This window comes from Enhydra lutris, unplaced genomic scaffold, assembly GCF_002288905.1.
Source record: "Enhydra lutris kenyoni isolate GAN:26980312 unplaced genomic scaffold, ASM228890v2 scaffoldscaffold39, whole genome shotgun sequence".
NCBI classification, from domain to species: Eukaryota; Metazoa; Chordata; class Mammalia; order Carnivora; family Mustelidae; genus Enhydra; species Enhydra lutris.
This window is the reverse complement of record NW_019154123.1, coordinates 13,005,424-13,028,788: the sequence shown is the minus strand read 5'-3', so window position 1 is coordinate 13,028,788 and position 23,365 is coordinate 13,005,424. Positions and strand designations below refer to the sequence as shown.

The 23,365-nt window shown below is 36.3% G+C and overlaps 1 protein-coding gene across 4 annotated transcripts in view; it reads right to left on the bottom strand.

Moving 5' to 3' along the window:
• Positions 1–23,365, bottom strand: part of LOC111155016 (ankyrin repeat domain 28) — a 123,643-nt gene that overhangs the window by 88,780 nt on the left and 11,498 nt on the right. For 2 of the 4 annotated variants that reach the window (XM_022515014.1, XM_022515013.1), the window contains exon 3: positions 23,145–23,156. The exons of the other annotated variants lie outside the window; for them this stretch is intronic. In XM_022515014.1, the coding sequence (XP_022370722.1) occupies positions 23,145–23,156 (12 nt within the window). Of the gene's footprint in view, positions 1–23,144; positions 23,157–23,365 lie in introns of those variants that run through there. 4 annotated transcript variants of the gene reach the window in all.

The window sequence follows — 23,365 nt, the reverse complement described above, 5'->3', positions numbered from 1 at the left end:
TCTGGTACTTCATAGAAGAGCTACACAAGTGATTAGAACATGAAGGAGCTCTTTACGGTGATGCAACAGCTCTGTAGCTTAAACATGTTGGTAGTTACACGAATCTACACATGTGACAAAATGTCATAAAAATTACTCACACTGACATTACTACCACATCCAATCCTCCTCCAAATGAGTGAATGCAAAAAACCTAGTGAATTCCAAAAGAAGTCTCCACTTTAATTAGTTTTATGTGCCAATATCAGTTTCCTGGTTTTGGTAATGTACAGTATGATGTCACCATTTGAAGAACCTAGTTGATGGCAACAAAGGATCTCTCTGTACCATTTCTGCAATTTCTGGCATATCTATAATTCCTTCAAAATAAAGTTTTTAAAGAAGTATTCAGAAAAATCGTGAATTATATTTTGATTTATATGTTGTGTTACAGTGAGCTCCAGAGGCAGTTTACAAAACACAGGCCAACAAGGTTGGGTAACGTATGGAATGAGGCTGTGAGAAAAAAGGGAATTCATGGTGGGTCCCAAGCACAGGCCAGGAAAAGGGTTAGATGCAAGGGAGGTAGCTTAAGTAAAACCTAGGAACTAGGGGTGCCTGGGTGGCTCAGTGGGTTAAAGCCTCTGCCTTCTGCTCAGGTCATGATCCCAGGGTCCTGGGATCGAGCTCCGCATCAAGCTCTCTGCGCAGCGGGGAGCCTGGTTCCCTTCCCCTCTCTCTGCCTACTTGTGATCTCTGTCTGTCAGATAAATAAATAAAATCCTAAAAAACAAAAACAAAACAAAAAAACAAAAAAAAAAACCCAAGCAAACTAGGAACTAAAAACTGCACTTGTATATTCTCAATATTTTGTATAGAAGCTTTTTTTTTTTTTTAAGATTTTTTTATTTATTTGACAGAGAGAGAAATCACAAGTAGGCAGAAGTAGGCAGAGAGGCAGGCAGATAGAGAGGGAGAAGCAGGCTCCCCACTGAGCAGGGAGCCTGATGTGGGGCTCCATCCCAGGACCCTGGGATCATGACCAGAGCCGAAGGCAGAGGCTTACCCTACTGAGCCACCCAGGCGCCCCGTGTAGCTTTAATGTAAAGCAAATTTCAAGATCAGGCTAGAATAAGAGGAAACTATACAGGATGGGAAAGCAGAAAGGTGAAAAGTTCGAAATGATAAAGTGAAAGAAAGTGAAACAGAACATTTGTACAAGGAGAAATATTTAGAAACTGTGAGAATCCATCCACTTACATGGATTCAACCAGAACTTTCAGAGCAAGAAGTCAATTCTGTAATTTTGCCCTTGACAGGGTACTGAAAGTGTTCCTGTATATGAGCTGTAATTTAAGAATAGTAATCCTAGCAATCACAACAATTAACACTTATGTAGCGCTTACTTTAAGCTAAGACTGCTCTAAGTCCTTTACCCTGCAGGGTTTAAGAACTGAATGTGTTTCCTTATCTAACATATAAATCAAAGCACAAAGGTTGTAGGAACTTATTAATCAAGATCATACGGCAGCAGCAGAATCAGTATTCAAGCACAGGTAGTTGGGCTCCAAGGTATGTGCCATTTGTTAATTTACCATGTAGCCTCTATTTGTAATGCTCCACTACCCATTTAACCACAGTCTGCTTAAAACTAATCATTCTCCTTCAAAACATTCTGTGACCTGGCTTCAATTTCCTTGTCAATTTTTTATCATAATTTTCTCAGTAATTCTTTCCCTTTCTCTTTTATTTGCACTGCTAGCACACTGAAACTCCCATATTTAGTATTTGGGTATTATCCTCCAATGCTCTGTTTCCAGTCCACAGAGCTCCACTGGACTTAACTAGGCCTTATCAGATCCAAACTTGTCTTACCCCTTCATAAATAAGTTATGATGCCTGGTTGTTTTCAAAACTGCACTCAAGGAATCTCCACGGTGAACCTTAGCCTTGAGGATGTGGTTCTGCAGGGAGCTGGTGGATGTCTGTAGCTGCTTCAAATAAGAGAACTCTAGCTTACTTTGGTACATGCTTTGCATACTTACAGTGATTTGGAAAAATTATTAGATTGTGTTTTAATTAATTTGATTTTTAAATTCACTACTACCCACAAACGTCATTCTCTCATCTGCAAGCATATTAGAGATCTAACTGGTTTACCTGCCAGCAGATCAAGCTTAAAAAGCAATTTCACATTTACTAAAACCAGTAGCTACCCCGCTCAATCAACTTCAATGGCTATCATCACCACAAATCACTTCCCTTCTACTGCCATAACTTGATATTCAAAAGCCACTAACCTGTAGCTGGAACCACAACAGTTAATCTCTACTAACAGAATTAGTAATGCACATTTCATCTTTCCCCTTTGTTCCATTTGCCCAGAATGACTTTCTCCTGCCCAAATCCCTTCTACTCTTCATGGTCCAGGTCAAGTTCTATCTTCTACACCAGGACCATGTTAGTATACTCAGATATCTCTATCCTGACGTTATCATCTGTACCATACAGTAGGCATTTTAGTAACTGCTCAATTTTAGGTTTATGCCATGGCTTCATAATTAATAAATACCTAGAGAAAGCAAACGGTCTTAATTTTATGCCCATATAGCACCTGGCTCAAAGAGGTGTATCTCACAGGCACTAGAGAAGTTTAAACAAAATAAAACATTAATGAAGAAAACCTGCTATGAATCATGATATTCTAATGTGTTGGAAGTTAGTAGAAGACTTCTATAATTGATTTTGTGGTCCTAGAACAAAGCACATTCTAGAACTGCCTCTAACAGACACTTACCCAAATTCCTAGGTACAATTATCCACAAATGAATTAAAAACCAGTGTTAAGATGTATGCTATGATTCTTTCTCAAGAAATACTTTGAAAACCTCTATGGAACCTTAAGGTTTCGTATTATAAGATGAAAAGTCATCAGTATTTTGCAGAGCAAAGTAACCTGAAGTAAAAAGTGCTTTAACTAAGTACATTAGTTTAGTTCTCATATTGTCCTTAATAGTTACCATTAAATACATATATTATAGGGGCAACCCTACAGATTTTTATTTTGTGGTAGGCACTGCATAAAGCACTTGAAATAGCTGTTTTATTCTGCAAAATTATTGTACAGGCTAACATTATTTTTAAAGACGAGGAAACTGCCTCCAAAGTTATGCTCCTCATCAAAATGTTCTACTGACGACTTCAATTAAATGTACGCAATCAGTTCAATCCCTATTTATTCAAAGCTGGACCAGCTGTGGCTTCTCTTGAGAATCTTGAGAGCAGCAAAACTGCTACAAGTAAACTGCTCAGCAATTTGGGCTGGAGGCTGAGTTTCCACATACCTAAGAAAGCTGAAATCTAGCTTAATACTTCTACAGAACAGAACTATCACTAGCCTATAAATGATGCATTTCTCTATTCCCTTTCTACAGCTGCACAGAAAGGAAAAGAAATGGCTAAGGAATAATTAGGTAACAAAGCATGCCATCTTTCTTTCCATCACTTTAGAAAAGCTGCAATAGCTAGAGATCCAGGATTGTATATATTCACTTTTTTAAATTTTTTATTTTATTTACCCAGTTCTCATCACAAGTGCTCTCCTTAATCCCCATCACCTATTTCCCCCATCCCCACCAACACCTCCCCTTTGGTGACGATCTGTGGGTGCTCTGTAGTTAAGAGTCTGCGTCTTGACTTACTTTTCTCTCTTTTCCCTTTCCTCCTCTGTTTTGCTTCTTAAATTCTACATATGAGTGAAATCAAATGGCATTTGTCTTGCTCCAACTGATTTACTTCACTCAGCATTATACTCTCCACAGCTCCAACCATGCTGTTGCAAGTGGCAAGATTTCATGCTTTATCACTCAATAATATTCTAATATATACATAGACCACATCTTGTTTATCCATTCATCAATTGATGGATACTTGGTTGTTTCTCTATTTTGGCTATTATAAATAATGCTGCTACAAACATAGAGGGGCATGTATCCCTTCTGAATTAACATTCTTGTATTCTTTGGATAAATAACAGTAAAGTGATTGCTGGATCATAAGGTAGCTCTATTTTTAACTCCTTGAAGAGCCTCCACACTGTTTACCACAGTGGCTGTACCAGTCTGCATCCCCACCAACAGTACACAAGGGTTCCTTTTACTCTGCAACCTCTTTAACACCTGTTGTTTCTCATGTTGTTGGTTTTAGCCATTCCGACAGGTGTGAGGTGGTAACTCATGCAGTTTTGGTTTGCATTTCCCTGATGATCAGTATTGTTGAGCATCTTTTCATATGTCTGTTGGTTATCTGTAGATCTTCTTCAGAGAAATGTCTGTCCATGTCTTCTACCCATCTTTAACTTGGATTATTTGTTTTTTGGGTATTGGGTTGTATAAGTTCTCTCTGTATTTTGGATACTAAGCCCTTATCAGATGCCTCCGGCTTTCCTTTTCACAACTTCTTCTCCTGCCTTGCCAGAGAGGACCCTTGATGGGATGAAGTATGTTCCCAAGAGAAACTCTAGGGACAGTTTATTTTCCCACTATCTTCAGGTTTTTAAATCCACGAACAAGGCCTTCCTCAACATTTGGAAATTTTACATTTTTCCCCTTTTCTCCTTAAGTTCGTGTTTCCATGCCACATCTTTTGTATATCTTCACTGTAAGGGGATATATTTTTAGGCTTTAAAGTCTTTTGTCAACCACTTTATCGTATTTAGCTTTTTTCATCATCTCCAGGGTTAAGACATCGGTCTGTGCTGTACTAAACCTCATTTGTCCGACTGTGAACACGCTGCTGTTTCCACTGGTCCATAACTGAATTGCGGGAAAGACAGACTCCACGAAGTAGGTTATCTCCTCCAGTGAAATCTAAGAGGAGGCGGCGAGGTTCTGGGGGGTGACGGGAGCTGCCAAGTTCCGGAAATGGAGAGGGGCAGACGAGGCCAGGAGGAGGAGGAGCAAAGTGGGCAGGGCGCCCTCCGGAGATGTCGACAGGTCCAGGGCACGGGGTGGGAGGAGCCTCTGCAGACCTGGGGGGATCCGCACAGGGCGCAGCCAGAAGGGGGCTCAAGAGCCTCAGGCGCATGGCGCCTCAGCTGGTCGTGGCCCGGCTCCAGGATTGTATGTATTTAAATACTAGAGACATTGCCTAAGTCTCATAAGCTGAAAATATATAGCAAGAATAATTCTACCAGACAACTCACCAATGAATACATAGTAACTTATAATCAGCTATATTTTAAATAAAATAATTAGTTAATTTTGATGCTTAAACTAAAAAACTGAAACATTTCATCTCAAATAATGTATCTTCCAAGTGGCAAGGGATGCATTATAAAACCTAATCTCTTCACTATAACAAATGCAATCCAAACTTTGAGAAGTCCAGAACAATACAATGGATGCTCAATAAATATTTGCTGGCTTGAATGTATCAAACTCGTGGACAAAATTCATAAGACAGATAAAAATTAAAGTCAAACAGAAGCACAATTCACAATGTAAAGTAACTAGAAATGTTTAGTTTTTGAGAACCACCATCACTTCGGATGACAGCAGTCAAAGAGATTTTACATGCCCCTCAATCATCTTTGTAAAAGGACACAGTAATGAACAGTAATGAACATATTCTAAGGAAGCTGGAGAAAGTGAGGAGTGGGGGGGTAGGTAATGAGAGACAGGGAAGGGGGAAAGAGAGTCAGAAGAGGGAGAAAAGTTATTCTCCTAACTCAATACGGTATTAATGAGATTTTTAAAGCAGTACTCTCTTTCAGGACATAAAATTAATGTTTACGGTTAGTTCTTTAATTGTATCCTTTGTAGATTTTAAGTGCAGAAGAACACCAATTAAAAATGGTTTTAAAAAAATGATTTATTTTTACATAGGATGGGGACAAAGCTTCTTGACTGAGCAACTCAAAGACATCATCTAGCTCTCTCTCAAAAATTCCACCTGCCAACCACAACTATACAACCACAGAATACAGGCTCATCTCAAGCTAGTTCACCTCAAACAACAGCCAGTAGCAGGAAAGAAGCCATCTCTTCCGCTCACTCCTATTTTTAATATATATATTTTTTAAGTTAAGACAATTGTTTTAGAGCAGTTTTAGGTTCACAGGAAAATTGAGGGCAAAGCACAGAGACTTCCAAGCATACGTATCTTTCATATGTATCCTGCATGCAAGCACAGCCTGCCTTCACCATTATCAATAGTCCCTAACAGAGTGATACATTTGTTACAAGTGATGAAACTATACCAACACTATTATGATCATCCAAAGTCCAAAGTTTACCTTGAGTTTCACTCTTGGGTGATGTAAATTCTACAGATTTGGACAAACATATAATGACACGTATCTATCATTATGGCATTAGAGTATTCTCACTGCCCTAAAAATCCTGTTTTTTACTCATCTCCACCCCCTACCAATCCTTCATCTTTATACTAGTCTCCATAGTTTCGATTTTTCCATAATGTCATATAGTTGGAATCATAAAGTATATAGCTTTTTCGGATTGGCTTCTTTCACTTAGCAATATTCATTTAAGGTTTCTCTATCCTTTTATGGCTTGATAGTTCATTTCTTTTTAGTGTTAAACAATAGTCCATCGTCTGGGTGTACCATAGTATGTTTATCCACTCACCTACTGAAGGACAATTTGGTTGCTTCTAAGTTTTTGAAATTATGACTAAGGTGGCTATATGAACATCTGTGTGCAGGTTTTTGATGGAGGTAAGTTTTTGACATATTTGGATAAATATGATGGCTGGATTATATAAGTATGTTTAGTTTTTTAACAAACTGCCAAACTGTTTTCCAGAGTGGCTGTACCCGCTGTGCATGAATGAGTTCCCTGTTTTTTTATATCCTGGTATGGTACTGTCAGTATTCCCAATTTTGGCCATTCTATTCAGTATGCAGTGGTCATCTCCCTCATGTTTAATCTGCATTTCCCCAATGACAGATGATGTGGAGCAGCTCTTCGCATGCTTATTTATCTCTTTATCTTCTTTAGATAAGTGTCTGTTAAGGACTTTGGTCATTTTAAAAATCAGGCCGATTGTCTTATTTTTTAGTTTTAAGAGCCCCTTATTAGATGGATCTTTGCAAATATATTCTCCCATTCTGGGGCTTGTTTTCTCATTCTATTAACACTGTTTTTCTCAGAAGGTTTTTTTAATTTTAATGAAGCCCAGCTTATCAATTCTTTCACTGATTATGCCTTTGGTGTGTCTCTAAAAGACACTGCCATTACAGAAGATCATCTAAGTTTTCTCTGATATTATGTGCCAAGAACTTTACAGTTTTGCATCTAACATTTAGGTCTGTGATCCATTTTGAGTTAAATTTGTGAATGGTGAAATATTAATCTATTTAGATTATTTAGAATATTAATATTATATTACATATATTATTTAGAATATTAACCTAAACAGATTGGTATTCTTCCATGTGGTTATCCACTTGTTCCAGTACTATCTGTTTATATAGCTACCCCTACCTCTTTTGATAAGTGTTATTAGCATGGTATGTTCTCATTATCCAATTACTTTTACTCTGTAAGTTTCTTTTTATTTAAAAAATTTTTTTTCCTTGATCCACTATGACAATCTCTGCCTTTTAACTGGTATATTTAGAGCATTATTGATACAACTGGGTTAATATATACTATATTTGTTACAGTTTTGTTTCCCTCATTTTTTTGTCCCTATTTTTATCTTCCACTTTTTCTGCCTTCTGTGGCTTTAACTGAACATACAGTATGAATCCATCTTCTCTCTATTCTTAGCATATTGGTTATACTTTAGAAACAATTTTTAATGGTTGCCCTAGAGTTTACAGTATATATTTATAACTAACCCAAACCTATTTTCAAATATCACATACCACTTAGTAACTAGTGTAAACTTTTTAATAACAAATTAATCCTAATTCTGCTTCCCCTCCCTTGTATCACTACTTTCATCCATTTCATTTACATAGAAGTATAAGTACATATATATGAAAGATACTATATATTCATAATACTAATATAAATATATACTATATATTCATAATATATATTCACACATTAGCACACATAATGGAACACTTGATTTTTTTAAATATTTTGTTTATTTGACAGAGAGAGAGAGGGAGAGAGAGCTCACACAAGGAGGGGGAGCTACAGGGAGAAACAGGAACCGCGCCCAGAATGGAACCTGATGCAGGGTTGATCCCAGCACCCTGGGGTCATGACTCGAGCCAAAGGCAGACACTTAACTGTCTGAACCACCCAGGTGCCCCTACATTGTTAAACAAGCTTTGTATTAGATCAGCTAGAAATAAGAAACTATTTTCATTTTACTTGGGACATATTCCTTCTTTCTTATGTAGATCTAAATTTCTGATATCTATTATTTTCCTTCCATATTAAGAACTTCTTTTAATATTTCTTACAAAGCAGGTCTACCAATAACAAATTCTTTTAATTTTTATTTGCTTGAGAAAGTCTTAATTTTCCTTTGCCTTTTTAAATATTTCCCTCCACTCTCTTCGTATTTGCATGGTTTCTGAGAAACTGAATACCTTTGCTCCTTTATAGGTATTTTATATCTTTGATTTTCTGCAGTTTACAAAATGATATACCTGTTTTTTACTGTTGTAGTTTTTGTTTACATTTATCTTGCTTAGTGTTTGCTGAGCTTCCTGGATTTGTGGTTTAGTGTCTTGACAGTTGGAAAATTCTCAGTCTTGATTGTTTCAAATGTTTCTTCTGTTCCTTTCTCTTTCTTCTCCTTTTGGCATTTCTATTACAAGTATGTGCACCTTTTGTAGTTCATATTCTGTTAAGTCTTTGTTCTCTTTGCTTTTTCAGTTTAATAAGGATTCTACTGCTATATCCTCTCGCTCAGAGATTTTCCTTAGCTATGTCCAGCCTATTAAGAAGTTCATCAAAAGCATTTTTAAAAATCTTTTATGGTGTTTTTTTAATCTCTAGTATTTCCTTTTGGTTCTTTCTTAGGATTTCCATCTCTCCTCAAATTGTGCTTTTGCCTTCTGGTATATCTCACAGTTTTTTCTTGATAACTAGATATGATGTATTGGATAAAAGTAACTACTGTAAGTAAATAGGTCCTTTAGTAATTAATGTGTTGCAAAGTGTGGGGGAGAGGCAGTGCTCCTTGATTAGGTCTTTTAGGGAGCCTATGCTCCTGGTCTGTGAACTTCACAAGTGTTTCCCAGTTTACCCTCTCTTGCCTCCAGGTGGGAAAAAATGGCTAGCGGGAGCTGGAATTGGGTATCTGTCTTCCCTTGGGTCAGTTAGGCCCTGGTTAACTAGTTTCCCTTGAGGGGAGGCCTTGTTAAGTAGAGGAGGATGCTATGATGTACTTCAAAATTTCCCTCCACCCCTGCTAGAACCATGAGGGGTCTTCTCCGATATTTACTGTGAGAACCCAGTCCAGCTCCTGGAGTAAACCTTATAATATTCTGGAAGCCTGTGACTGGGTGCCCTAGTGTTTTTAACTCTTGAGTTATCCATACTGAACCTCTTAACAATTTTGTCAACTAAAGTTCAGTTTTTCCTTCCCCAGCACTGATTCCTGAGCAGTTTCTGCTCATGAGTCACTCGAGTCTTCAAGCCTCAGCTTTCTCCGTTCATCTGTGACTTTCCAGTCTTGGGAGCAATGGTTTGCCCTTGGGTCCTCTCCCTTATGGACCCAGGAAAAGCTGTTAATTTTTCAGTCTGTTCAGATTTGTACCTGTTAGGCCAGACTGGTGACTTCCAAGTTTCTTACATGTGGAACTAGAAACTGGAAGTCTCCTTTGTGTCTATTTTTATCTTTTTACTTTTTAAAAGATTTTATTTATTTATTTGAGAGAGGGAGGCAGAGAGAGAGGGCGAAAGAGAGAGAAAGCACAAGCAGGGCAGGAAGAGGAAAGGATGAAGAACACTAACCGTTGAGCAGGGAGCCCGTGCAGCATGCAGGGACTGGATACCAGAACCCTGAGATCATGACCTGGGCCAAAGGCAGATGATTAACTGACTGAGCTACCCAGCAACCCCCCACCCTTGTGTCTATTTTTAATCAGTGAGGAAACTGCCCAGAAGGCATTCACATACTTCCTTTCACTTCTCATTGGCAAGTCTTGTGTCATCTGCTATGCCTAAATCAGCCACTTGATTATGACACCGCTGGAGGTGGGAAAGGGGTCCTTTTCCAGTGAGATGGGGGGTAAAATGCCCAAACAAAACTAGAGTACTGTGCATTAGAGGAATCCGGAGAATAAATGGACACTAAGTAGCCAAAGTTTTTTCCACTTTGTGATTTTTTATACTACCTCTGATGTGGTAACAGCGAAATATCAGAATAAGAAGGATACCCAGAGAAAATATTCAGATCAATGTGTACTATCCACTGACATGAAAAAGGTAACAGAAGAAAAAAGGAATCATTTGGCTGATTCTAAGCTAAAATCTGCTTCCATCCAAAATTAATGTGAAATAACCCAGGCTTAAGTGATATAATTCATAAAGCAAATATAGTAGTTTACAGAATTGTCAAAGTAATACATTAGGGACAGAAATAGCCTTAGAAATCAAGTGCAATTACCTCATTTTACAAATGAGAAAAGAGTCTAATTTGCCTAACATAGATCAAGGTCCCTGAGGACCTCTTCATTTCCTTACAGTTTAAATAAGTTAACAGCAACAGTGATGTAGCAATCATTCTTGATGTCCACATGTTTATCTCTAAATATCCAGGCATATGTTAGATTCTGGAAAAGAACAGATCTTTAAAAATCATACCAGTAACAAGGGTTTCCTCACCCTTCTATAACTGGAGAAGTATGGTCCCACTCTAGAAAATTTTTCCACAAATGTTATTTTTTATAGCTCTCTATTTTGGTTAGTTACAAGTAGGCAACACTTAAAAAGTACAAAGTCTGGGAAGAAGAGTGAGAGATTTTCATTTCTTAGGAAAGAATCACAGAAAAAAGGTGAACCTATTATAATACAAATCATTTGAGCATTAAAATATCACAATCTTGTCTACAAGACTATATAAGTAACTGAAAGATTTATACATTTAAACCAATTATTAACAGTTTCACTTTATGGCTAGTAAACAAGGAAGATATATCTAACCAATCAATTTCACTACTCATACTTCTTGATCAAGTTTTTTTTTTTTTCTTTTTCTTGAAACTAAATCAGTGCCTTGAAGTAACAGGATAGTCCACTCCATTTATAAACAAAGACAAGGCTACCCAAAGATGCCCCACGGCAGTATTAATCTGCAGCACAAGGTAACATTTTATACAGCAACAACTTGAAAAAAAGAAATCTAGATTGTCACAAATACATGCACATATACTACCCATAGCCATGATATGTGACCTTTAAATTAAGCATATATCCCAAGTTAATAAAGGTGATCTGAATATGCAATATTAGAAAATTATGTATTTTATAGCCTTTAACTTAGAGTAGAACTGAAAAATCAAGTACCAGATTATACAGCTACTATCAAAGAAAAAAAAAAAACTCTTGAACTTGAAATATACCAGGTAAATCACTAGATTTACTAGAAAGATTTATTTCAATTCTAAAACTCTATGCACAAACTCCAATACAGTGGGCATATGCAAACATGGCTATCTGCAGTTGATAGATACCAGTAAAATTAATGTAAATATTCAACACAGAGAAACCTTTTTTAGGGGGACAAGAAACAAAATGATCGATCTTACTAAATTATAAAAATGTTTCAAAATCAAGTCTGTATGGGGACTTCTTATAATTTTATATATTAAGTGATTTATATAATTTATACGCTGTTTTTTATTTAGCAGCTAAATTAAAAAGCATGTTTTGTCCCCCTTAGTTACCTATCAAACAGAGTTTTCAACACCTTTAACAAAATTATGCTTTTATTCAGGAGATCCTCAGTATGAAAATTTGTATTTAATACAATACCAACTGGGACAACATCAAAGGTCTTAACATTTGTGTCAATGGAGTCCCAGAAGGAAAAAAGAAAGGGTTGCAGAAAAAAATGTTTGAAGAAATAATGGCTGGAAATTTCCCAAATCTGGTAAAAGACATAAATTTACAGGTTCAAGAAGTTTAGTGAATCACAAGTAGGATAAACACAAAGATCATGCCAAGACACACAATCAAACTGTTAAAACCCAAATAAAGACAAAAATCATTTTTCTTAGACTGCTTTAAAAACTAGTTATGTGTAAAAGAAAGATTTTAAAGACTATGTATTTCTCACCAGAAACCATGGAGGCCAGAAGACTCAAAAACAAAAACAAAACCAAACCCCCTGTCTAACAAGAATTATGCATCACTTGAAAACATCCTTTAGAAATGAAGGCAAGCTAAGAACACTCTCAGATGAAGGAAAACTAAAGAAAATTCATTTCCAGCAATCTTGGAAATTGCCAAGGAAATGCCAAAGGAAGTTCTTCAAGCTGAAGGGAAATGATACCAGAGAGAAACACAGATCTTTAAGTATGAAGGAAGCACAACTGACTGAAAGCAAAAATTTTAATGTTTTCTGGGAAAGAACTCAAGGTATTACATATATTACATGGCAACTCTAATATAAAGTGGGGAGAGTAGGAGCTTTTGGTTTTTAAAACTTGAAGTGGTACAGTCCTTTTGCCTCTTTGGTTAGGTTTATTCCTAAGTATATTTAAATCCTTAATTTCTCTTTCTTCTGTCTCATTGTTAGTGTATAGAAATGCAACTGATTTTTGTGTACTGATTTTTTTTATCCTGCCATTTGCTGAATTCTTTGTAAGTTCTAGCAATTTCGGGGTAAAGTCGTTTAGGTTTTCCACATACAGTATCATGCAAAGATTAAGAGTTTAACTTCTTTGCCGATTTACATGCCATTTATTTCTTTTTGTTTTCCGATTGCTGGGGCTAGGACTTCTAGTACTATGTTGAACAACAGTGGTGATAGTGGACAGCCCTGCCATGTTCCTGACTTTAGGGGAAAATCTCTGTTTTTTCCCACTCAGAATGATATTTGCTGTGGGTTTTTCATAGATGGCTTTTATGATATTGAGGTAGGTTCCCTTTTTCCCTACACTGTGAAGAGTTTTAATCAAGAAAGGATGCTATATGTATTTGGTTAAATGCTTTTTCTGCATCTATTGAGAGGATTAAATGGTTCTGGTCTTTTCTTCTATTTATGTAGTTGCACCACATTGATAGATTTGTGGATGCAGGGATATTGGTTTGTAATTCTCCTTTTCAGTGGCATGTTTGCCTGGTTTTGGGATCAAGGTAATGTTGGCCTATAGAAAGATTTTAAGTTTTCCTTCCATTTCTGTTTTTTTGAAACAGCTTCAGAAGAACAGGTATTAATTCTTCTTAAATGTTTGGTACTCAGAAAACTATAGGACACTAATGAAAGAAATTGAGGAAGACACAAAGAAATGGAAAAATGTTCCATGCTCATGGATTGGCAGAACAAATATTGTGAAAATGTCAATACTACCTAGAGCAATCCACACATTCAATGCAATCACTGTCAAATTATCAGCAACTTTTTTCAAAGAAATGGAACAAATAAGCCTAAAATTTGTATGGAACCAGAAAAGACCCTGAATAGCCAAAGGAACGTTGAAAAAGAAAGCCAAAACCTGCAGCATCACAATTACAGACTTCAAGCTCTATTACAAAGTTGTAATCATCAAGACAGTATGGCACTGGCACAAAAACAGACACACAAATCAATGGAAAACAATAGAGAACCCAGAAATGGGACTCTCAACTCTACAGTCAACTAATCTTCGACAAAGTAGGAAAGAATTGTCTAGTGGAAAAAAGTCTCTTCAATAAATGGTGTTGGGAAAATTGGAAAGCCACATGCAGAAGAATGAAACTGGACCATTTCCTTACACCACACACAAAAATAGACTCAAAGTGGATGAAAGACCTCAATATGAGACAGGAATCCATCAAAATCTTTGAGGAGAACACAGGCACCAACCTCTGTGACCTCAGCCACAGCAACTTCTTGCTAGACATGTCTCCAAAGGCAAGGGAAACAAAGGCAAAAATGAACTACTGGGACTTCATCAAGATCAAAAGATTTTGCACAGCAAAGGAAACAGTCAACAAAACCAAGACATCCGACAGGATGGGAGAAGATATTTGCAAATGACATATCAGACAAAGGGCTAAGATCCAAAATCTATAAAGAACTTATCAAACTCAACACCCAAAGAACAAATAATCCAATCAAAAAATGGGCAGAAGATAGGAACAGACATTTCTACAAAGGAGACATCCAAATGGACAAGAGACACATAAAAAACGCTCAACATCACTCAGCATCAGGGAAATACAAATCAAAACTACCGTGAGATACCATCTCACACCAGTCAGAATGGCTAAAATGAACAAGTCAGGAAACGACAGGTGCTGGCAAGGATACAGAGAAAGGGAGCCCTCCTACACTGCTGGTGGGAATGCAAGCTGACACAGCCACTCTGGAAAACAGTCTGGAGGTTCCTCAAAAAGTCGAAAACAGAGCTACCCTACGACCCAACAATTGTACTATGGTTTTTGCCCCAAAGACACAAATGCAGTGACCTGAAGGGGCACCTGCACCCCAATGTTTATAGCAGCAATGTCCACAATAGCCAAACTATTTAAAGAACCCAGATGTCCACTGACAGATGAATGGATAAAGAAGATGTGTGTGTGTGTGTGTGTGTGTGTGTGGACATCTGGTTGGACACACACACACACACACACACACACGAATATTATGCAGCCATCAAAAACTATTTGTACCAATGCAGCTAGAACTAGAGGGTATTATGCTAAATGAATTAAGTTAATCAGAGAAAGACAATTATCACATGATCTCACTGGTACGCAGAATTTAAGAAACAAAACAGGATCACAGGGGAAGAGCGGAAAAAATAAAACAAATGAAACCAGAGATGGGGACAAATCATAAGAGACTTAATCTCGGGAAACAAACTGAGCGTTGCTAGAGTGGAGGGGGGTGAAGAGATGGGGAAAATGGGTGACAGACAATAAGAAGGGTACATGATATAATGAACACTGCGTATAAGACTGATGAATCATAGACCTGTACTTCTGAAACCAATAATACATTATATTTTAATAAAATATAAACAAAATGAGATGAAAAAAACTTGAAGTGGGGACGCCTGGGTCCGTTGGTTAGGTGATTGCCTTCAGCTCAGGTCATGATCTTTGAGTCCCAAGACTGGGTCCCAGGTTGGGCTCCCTGCTCAGTGAGAAGTCTGTTTCTCCCTCTGACACTCCCCCCATCTCATGCTCTCTCTTTCAAATAAATAAAATATTAAAAAAAAAAAAAAACCTGAAGAGGTAAATATTAATTCTATATAGACTGTGAAAAGATCAATATAATCCCTAGATCAACTACTAAGAAAAATAAACACAGATATGGTCAAAATGCCAATGAAGAACATAAAAATAGTCCTAAATAAATCCAAATAATCCAAAAGGAAGGAAAGAGGGAACAGGAACAAAACTTAGAAGGCACAAATAAAAACAGCAGACCTAAATCCAGTCGAAACAACACATACATTAAATGTAAAGATCTAAACCTACCAATTTAAAGATACAGATTGTCATTATGGATGAAAAAACAATACCTAATTATATAGTACTTATAACAAATCATTTTAAATGTAATGACACAGATATGCTTAATGTTAATAAGATGTTAAGAAATATACCATTAAACAGTAAAGACAGCTAACATGGCTACATCAATAACATCACTTAGAATGCAGAATGAAAAAAAAAAAATTACCAGAGATAAAGAAGGACATTACATAATGGTAAAGGATCAATTTATCTAAAAGACATCACAATCTTAACATAATATGCAACTAATAACAGAGCTTCAAAATATATGCAAGCAAAACTGGTAAAAATGATGGGAGAAGCAGATAATCACAATTATAGGAAACCTCACATGTCTCTCCAAATAACCAACAGAACCAAGTAAATACATAAATGCATCAAAGATACAGATGACCTGGACAACACTACCAACTAAGGCCTGAGTGATATGTAAAGAACATTCCACCTAACAACAAAATATTTTATTTTCAACTGCACTTGAAATAATTCAACAAGACAGACCAAATTCTGAGCCCCAAACCTACACCTTAACGTATTAAAATAAATTGAAAACATCTAAGTATATTCTCTGGACATAAAAGAATTAAACTAGAAATCAGTAACAGTAAGATGCTTGGGAAATCCCTAAGTATATGGAAATCAATGTTGATACTCTACTAGTAGAGAAAAAAAGAAAACTAATTCTAAATAATCCATGTAAAGAGGAAATCTCACAGGACATCAGAAAATATTCTGAATTTTACTGAATGAAAATTAAAATACAGTATGTCAAAATTTTGAGGATGAAGTTATAAGCAGTATTTAGAAGGCAATTTATCTATTAAATGCTTCTGTCACAAAAGAAATTCTCAAATTAATAACTTAAGGTTTCATTTAAGAAACCAGAAAAAGAATAAAATAACCATACGACAAGCAGAAATATAGAATAAGGGACAGAAATCAACAAAGGTGAGAACAGAAAAACTAAAAAAATTAATGAATCCCAAAGCTAGTTCTTGGGAAAAAGTCAATAAAATTGATAATCCTCTAACCAGAATAACAAAAGAAAAAAGAAGCAGTATCAGGATGAAAGAGGGGATTACTGGTAAAAACCTCAAAGACATTAAAAAGATTAAGGGAATATTATGAACAACGTTAGGTATATAAATTCTACAATTTGAATGAAAAGACCAGTCCTTCAAAGTCATAAATGTTACTCAAGGGTGTGTGTTGGGGGGGGAAAGTAACCCCAGTAGTCCTACAGCTTTTAAAGAAATTAAACTCATAGGTAAAACATTCCAGGAAAGAAAATTCCAAACCCAGAAAGTTTCAATGGCTAATTCTATCAAATATTTAAAAATTAACAACAAACTGCACATCTGGAAAGCAGAAGAGAGAACACACCCGACTTTATGAGGCCAAAATGTTATAATTCTAATACTAAAACCAGGCATAGACATTACAAGAGAACTATAGACAGTACTGTTCATCTACACAGACATAAATATCCTTAACTAAATATTAGCAAATTGGATCCAATAATAAATGAATAATGTATCACAACCAAGTGGGGTTTATTCTGAGATCACAACTCTAGAATCAACTAATGTAATTAAACATATTAATGGACTAAATAAAAAACCGCATCATCAGTACATTTAACAAAACAATACAGTTTCATGATGGGGGCGGGAACCTCTCAGCAGACAAGGAATTTAGAAGGTAACACCTTTAACATGATCAAGGGTATTTATAAAAGTTACAGACAATATCCTATTTAATGGTGAAAGATACAGACAATATCCTATTTAATGGTGAAAGATTTCTAAGATCAGAAATAAAGCAAGGATGTCTACTTTTGTCACTTCTATTCATTCTCAGACTGGCAGTCCTAGTCAATAAAAAGAAACAAAAGACATATAGATTGGGAAAGAAAAATAAAACAGTCTCTACTCATAGATGGCATTATTGTTTACTGAGAAAATCTATTTTAAAAAAAATCCAAGAATGAGTTTAGAAAAGTTGCTGGATGCAAGGTCAATATACAAAAAGCAACTGTATTTCCACATACTAGCAATTAATTGGAAATAAAAATTTTAAAGACTGTACATTTACAATACAAAAGAATGGAAGAGAGAAAATGAAAACAACAACAGAAAAATGCTTGGGTATAAACCTAAAAAAAAAGAAAATGCAGGATTTGTATGCTGAAAACTGTAAGACACTCATGAAGGACTTAAAACCTACACAAGTAGGAATAAGGTGTTTATGAACTAAAGACTCATTATTGCTAAAATGTCAATTTGATCTATAGATTCAAAGTAATCCTTGGAATCAAAATCACAGCAGGATTCCTTGTATATATCAAGGATCTAAAATTTACATGTAAAGGCAGAGCTATCAGAACAGCCAGAGTAATTCTGTGTGGAGAGAATATAGTTGGGGATCTCCCACAGTGTAATTTCAAGAATTACTATAAAGCTGCAGTAACCAAGGCAGTGCAATATAAGAAAAAAAAAAAAAAGACATACCTAGAATAAAGAATCCAGAAATAAACCCATGCAAATTTGATCAATTGATTTTTACCAAAAGTACAAAGGCAATTAAAAGGAGATACAACCTTTCCAACAATGGTCCCAGATATCCACATGCCAAAAAACGAACGCCAATCTATACTTAACACTGAAAACAAAAATTAACTCAAAAAGGATCATAGATCTAATGGCCAAATCAAAGGTTTATTAAATGTCTAGAGGAAAAGATATGAGAAAATGTGTAGGTTGGGCAAGGAGTTCTTGCATAGGACACCAAAAGAACAAGAGGAAGATAAAACAACAAGATATACACTGGAAGAAAACATTTGCAAATCATATACCTGACAGAGAATTTGCATTCATAATATACAAAGAACTCTCAAAACCCCAAAAATAAGAAAACAGCTCAACAAAATATGAGTAATTACACTGTGTTGGAACAACTTAGCACCCATTTGGGAAAGGGAAAAAACAAAAACCAAAAAACACTACCTCCCGTTATAGGTCTAATTTAGCTGCAATTATATTGTAAAGATAAATGTAAACAGTAAAATGATAAAGCTCTCAGCAACAAATATAGGATATTATCTTTACGACTCAGGTTAGGGAAAGACTTCTTAAGATATCAAAAGCTCAAAAGTTTTAACCTTGAAGGAAAATACTGAAAAATTTGACTACATTAAGACCCCATGTTCAATGTCACAAGAAAGGGTGAAAAGTCAAGTTGGAATGGGAGAAGACACCTGCAACATACACAGCTCACAAGAGGTCAGATCTAGGATATATAAAAAACTGTAAACTAATGAGAGAAAATTTGAAAGAAAAATGGGCAAGAGATTTAACAGACACTTTATAAAAGAGGCTATGTGAATGTCTAGTAAGCTTATAAAAAAGTACTTGATGCTGTCATCAAAAAAATTCAAACTTTATAGATAATGAGATACTACTACATAACAAATAGGCTAAATAAAGAAGTCTGACAAAAACCAAAAACCAAGAATGTGTCCAAAAATGTGGAGCAACAAGAAATCTCAGTATTCCTCAGAGAATAATATGGTATTCTCTATTAGTCTGTATAGCCTGTATGCCAGAAATTCTATGCTGAGGTATATATCCTAGAGAAATGCTCGTGTGCAACAGAGGCATGCTCATGAATAGCTGTATTGTTCATAATAGGCAAAAACTGGAAAAAACCCAACTATCCATCAATAGCAGATTATGCATAAACTGTGGTGCATGCATTTGACGGATTATGAATAATCTTAGATACACATAACACAGGTAAATTTTTGAAATAAGATAGTGTCGTGCAGAAGAACCCAGACCCAAAAGAATACATGTTATAAGATTATTTAGTTAAAAACATGCAAAATTAAATTGTACTGGTTAGAGAGGAATAATTAGGTGGCAAAGTTACAAAAGAAAACGGAGAGAGAGACACGATTATAAAAGTCAGATTAATGGCCACATTGCAGGGTGGGAATAGACGGTTCTGATCATAAGGTGGGCACCAAGGGCACTTTTGTTGACAACAGTAATGTTCTGTTTCTTGATCTGGGAAGAAGTTACATTTAAATAATTCATAATAGTCTACATTTGTTTTACATATTTTGAGCGTGTTATACTTCACAATTTTTAAAAAGATTAAAAGAAAGAAGGAGAAAAACACTGGACATGAGTGTTCTAAAACATTCTTCTAAATCATTCTTCTAAAACATCAATTAAAATACAGCTGAACTAAAGGAAAAGCATATTTAAAAAACTGGCAGAAGACACAGGCTCTGACATAGTATTTCAGCTTAAGAACAACAACAGTAGACTCCCCTGTTGGTTTGGCAAGTTTTATTCTCCTGAACTAATGTTCAAAATGAAAATGAAAAAGTCACCTGAAAATTGAAAAAGAAGCTACTTACTCCTTGTACCCATGCCCTTCCCTCAACCACCAATTTGTGTCTACAAAGGAATTAAGAATAAAAATAAATATTAAAACGATTAACTTATTATTTATTATCAATTTACTAACTTCGTATAAGATGCTTTAAATCACTTTAAGTAACATTCCTTTTTTTTTTTTTAAAGATTTTTACTTATTTGAAAGAGAAAGAGAGCCCATGTATGCACGTGTGTGCGCGCGCGCGTGCGCGCGCACACACACACACACACACACACACACACACACACACACACACACGAGTGAGCACAAGGTGGGGGGAAAGGAGAGGAAGAGGGAAGGAGAGAAGGAGACTCCCTGCTGAGCAGGAAGCCAGCTCCGGATCTGATCCCAGGACCCTGGGATCTTGACCTCAGCCAAAGGCAGACGCTTGACTGAATGAGCCACCCACGCACCAAGTAAGTAATCTTCAAATCCTTAATTATCTATAAAAACTATCACAGAAAACAATCCTACATTAGTTTATTTGTGTAACTGGGCTCCTGGGGGGCTCAGTCAGTTAAGCCATCTGCCTTTGGCACAGGTCATGAGGTCCTGGGATTAAGTCCCATATTGGGCTCCCTGCTCAGCAGGGAGTCTGCTTTTCCCTTTCCCTCTGCTGTGCTCTGTCTCTCTTTGTCAAGTAAAAAACTAAAATCTTTAAAATAAGATAAAATATTTATGTAACTGACATGTTTTACTCAACAATTCTAAGACTGGAGAAAATGTATCTCAAGGTTTTGCCTCTGTAATTTTATGGAAAACATTCATTTACTAATTAATATATTAATTAAATCACTCACTTTTATACTAGATAATTTATAATTATGTAATTCAAATAAAATATATTTTTTTGTGAATACATGATTTGGGGTGGGATGGGACAAGAAGTTTCCTTTCCCAAATCTGACTGGCTATTTTATAAGTGCTTTAGTTTACTTATCATTTCCAATGTATCAGTTATTTAGACTTGCTTATAGTTTATATGTGCCACCATTCTGGCAGTATGAAAAGTGAACCCCACCTTATCAAAAACTATACACTTGGCTTATTAGGCAGTTCTTAACAATGAATGGCAACTCCCAGCATGCCCTCTTCACCTGTGAAGTTTCCATTTTTCCTGTGTTTCTTTGTGCTATGTATTCAGCAATCCTACAAACTTTAATTACTGATAATGATTTAAATGTTAATATTAACAGTAAAGTTGTTTTCTAGTCTGTCAGGGAAACTCGCTGGTACATCCAACAGACAAACAAAAACAAGAATACCCACATATGACATAGCCAAACACCTTTTAGATTAAAAATTTAGATTAAAGTCCAGATCTATGTCTTATTTTTATTCATTCACTTCTAACACTTTTTAAATGGCTACTATTTACCACAGACTGGGTTTAAATACAGGGAATAATTCAAACCAGGTCCCTATACACTGAGAGTTAAAGGTGCTAAACAGGAAACAGGTTAACTAGTATGAGTGCCTCAAACATCTAGAGAGCTGCGGACATCTATTAGGCTGCCATAATAGTACCCGGAGGACCAAGAAAGGTGTTCCAGAAAAGGGATATTACAGTCTTACATTGGGTCTCTATTGTTGCATAACAAATTACCACAAACTTAGCAGCTCACAATAGCAGTCATTTATTAATGCATAGTTCTGCAGGGCAGAAGTCCAGGCGTAGTGTGGCTGGGTCCTCTGCTCAGGATCTCTCCTAAAGCTGAAATCAAAGTGTCAGTGAGCAGTGTTCTCACCAGAAGACCTAAGGAAGAATCTACCTTGAGGTTCATTTATTTATGGTATAGAAGATTATACAGGAGATGTACATGGGGCGGGGGGATCGCGAGATTCCTATGGGCCATCTGGGAATTCTGACTACTGTCAAGGGCAACCTAAAGAAACTGAAGATGAGGCAAAGGGAGCTGGAGACAATGAGGGCACAACTGATGTCATGAGTCAGGAAAGAGAATGGAAGATTGGCGGGGGGGGGGAAGGTATGTATGACTGGACTTGTCTTCCTAGTCCCCAGCAGAGTAACCAGGACTAATCTGCCAAGGAATGAACTTACCATGTTACACCAAATTGAGCTAGCAAGTATTTACTATGGGCTTATATACTTATAGCTGCAAGAAAAAAGCTAAGAAAGTTCTTGTACTTGTACTAAACCACAAGGCAGAACTGAGGAGTGACAAACTACGGGAGACAACATGGACAAAAAACGAACTGGACATTAAGAAAACGGGCTCTTATCCTATATCTCTTCTAAATATAAATGACCAAATTAAACAAGCTCCAAGGGCTTTCTTTAGTTTTGCCTCATCTTCAACAGAGATGATTTAATTACTTGATTTCTAAGACCCCTTTCTAGTACTAACTATCCTACAAAATGGAAGGCATGGTTCTTGCCCTGAGGCAAATTCTATTTAGCAAGTTTAGAATTCATGTTGTAATCTAGACATTGCTCTATCATCAGTAATATTAAAAAGACAAATCAACAAAGAAACCTATTCTAAACAAGGAATTTACTCTCTTTTACAAATTTAATAGTGATCAGACACCCTTATGCTAAGGTTTACTTGCTTTTCACAATAAAAAAACAAAACACCAAAACTACTTATCTTTTTTTTTTTTTTAAAGATTTTATTTATTTATTTCACAGAGAGAGATCACAAGTAGGCAGAGAGGCAGGCAGAGAGAGAGAGAGAGGAGGAAGCAGGTTCTCTGCTGAGCAGAGAGCCCGATGTGGAACTCGATCCCAGGACTCTGAGATCATGACCTGAGCTGAAGGCAGAGGCTTAACCCACTGAGCCACCCAGGTGCCCCAAAACTACATATCTTTTAATATTTCTTTAAAGTAGGCTCCATGCCCAAAGTGGAGCTTGACCTCAGGACTCTGAGATCAAGAGATGCATGCTCTACTGACTAAGCTAGACAGACACCCCCAAATTATGTATCAATACCAACTCCTGTTAGAGTAAGAGGAGGTACTGCCATCTATGATGGGCAATTTAATTATCAAATATAATACTATTGTTTAGAAAACTAATGTCCAGAATGCCTATTTCAAAAATACTGCTGGACTAAAACAGAAAACTTCATTTCAGAAAATATGTAAGGTGTAAATCTGAAAACAACCAACAGAATGTCAGTCAGTTGTTTTAATAAAAAAAAATATATTTAATGGCTTTTACAGAGCTACGTATATTTTAATAGGCATATTTGCCTGAGTTAAAGAGACAACGCTGACAGTCTGGGGAGAATACAGGGGCTAGAATTCTCAGAAA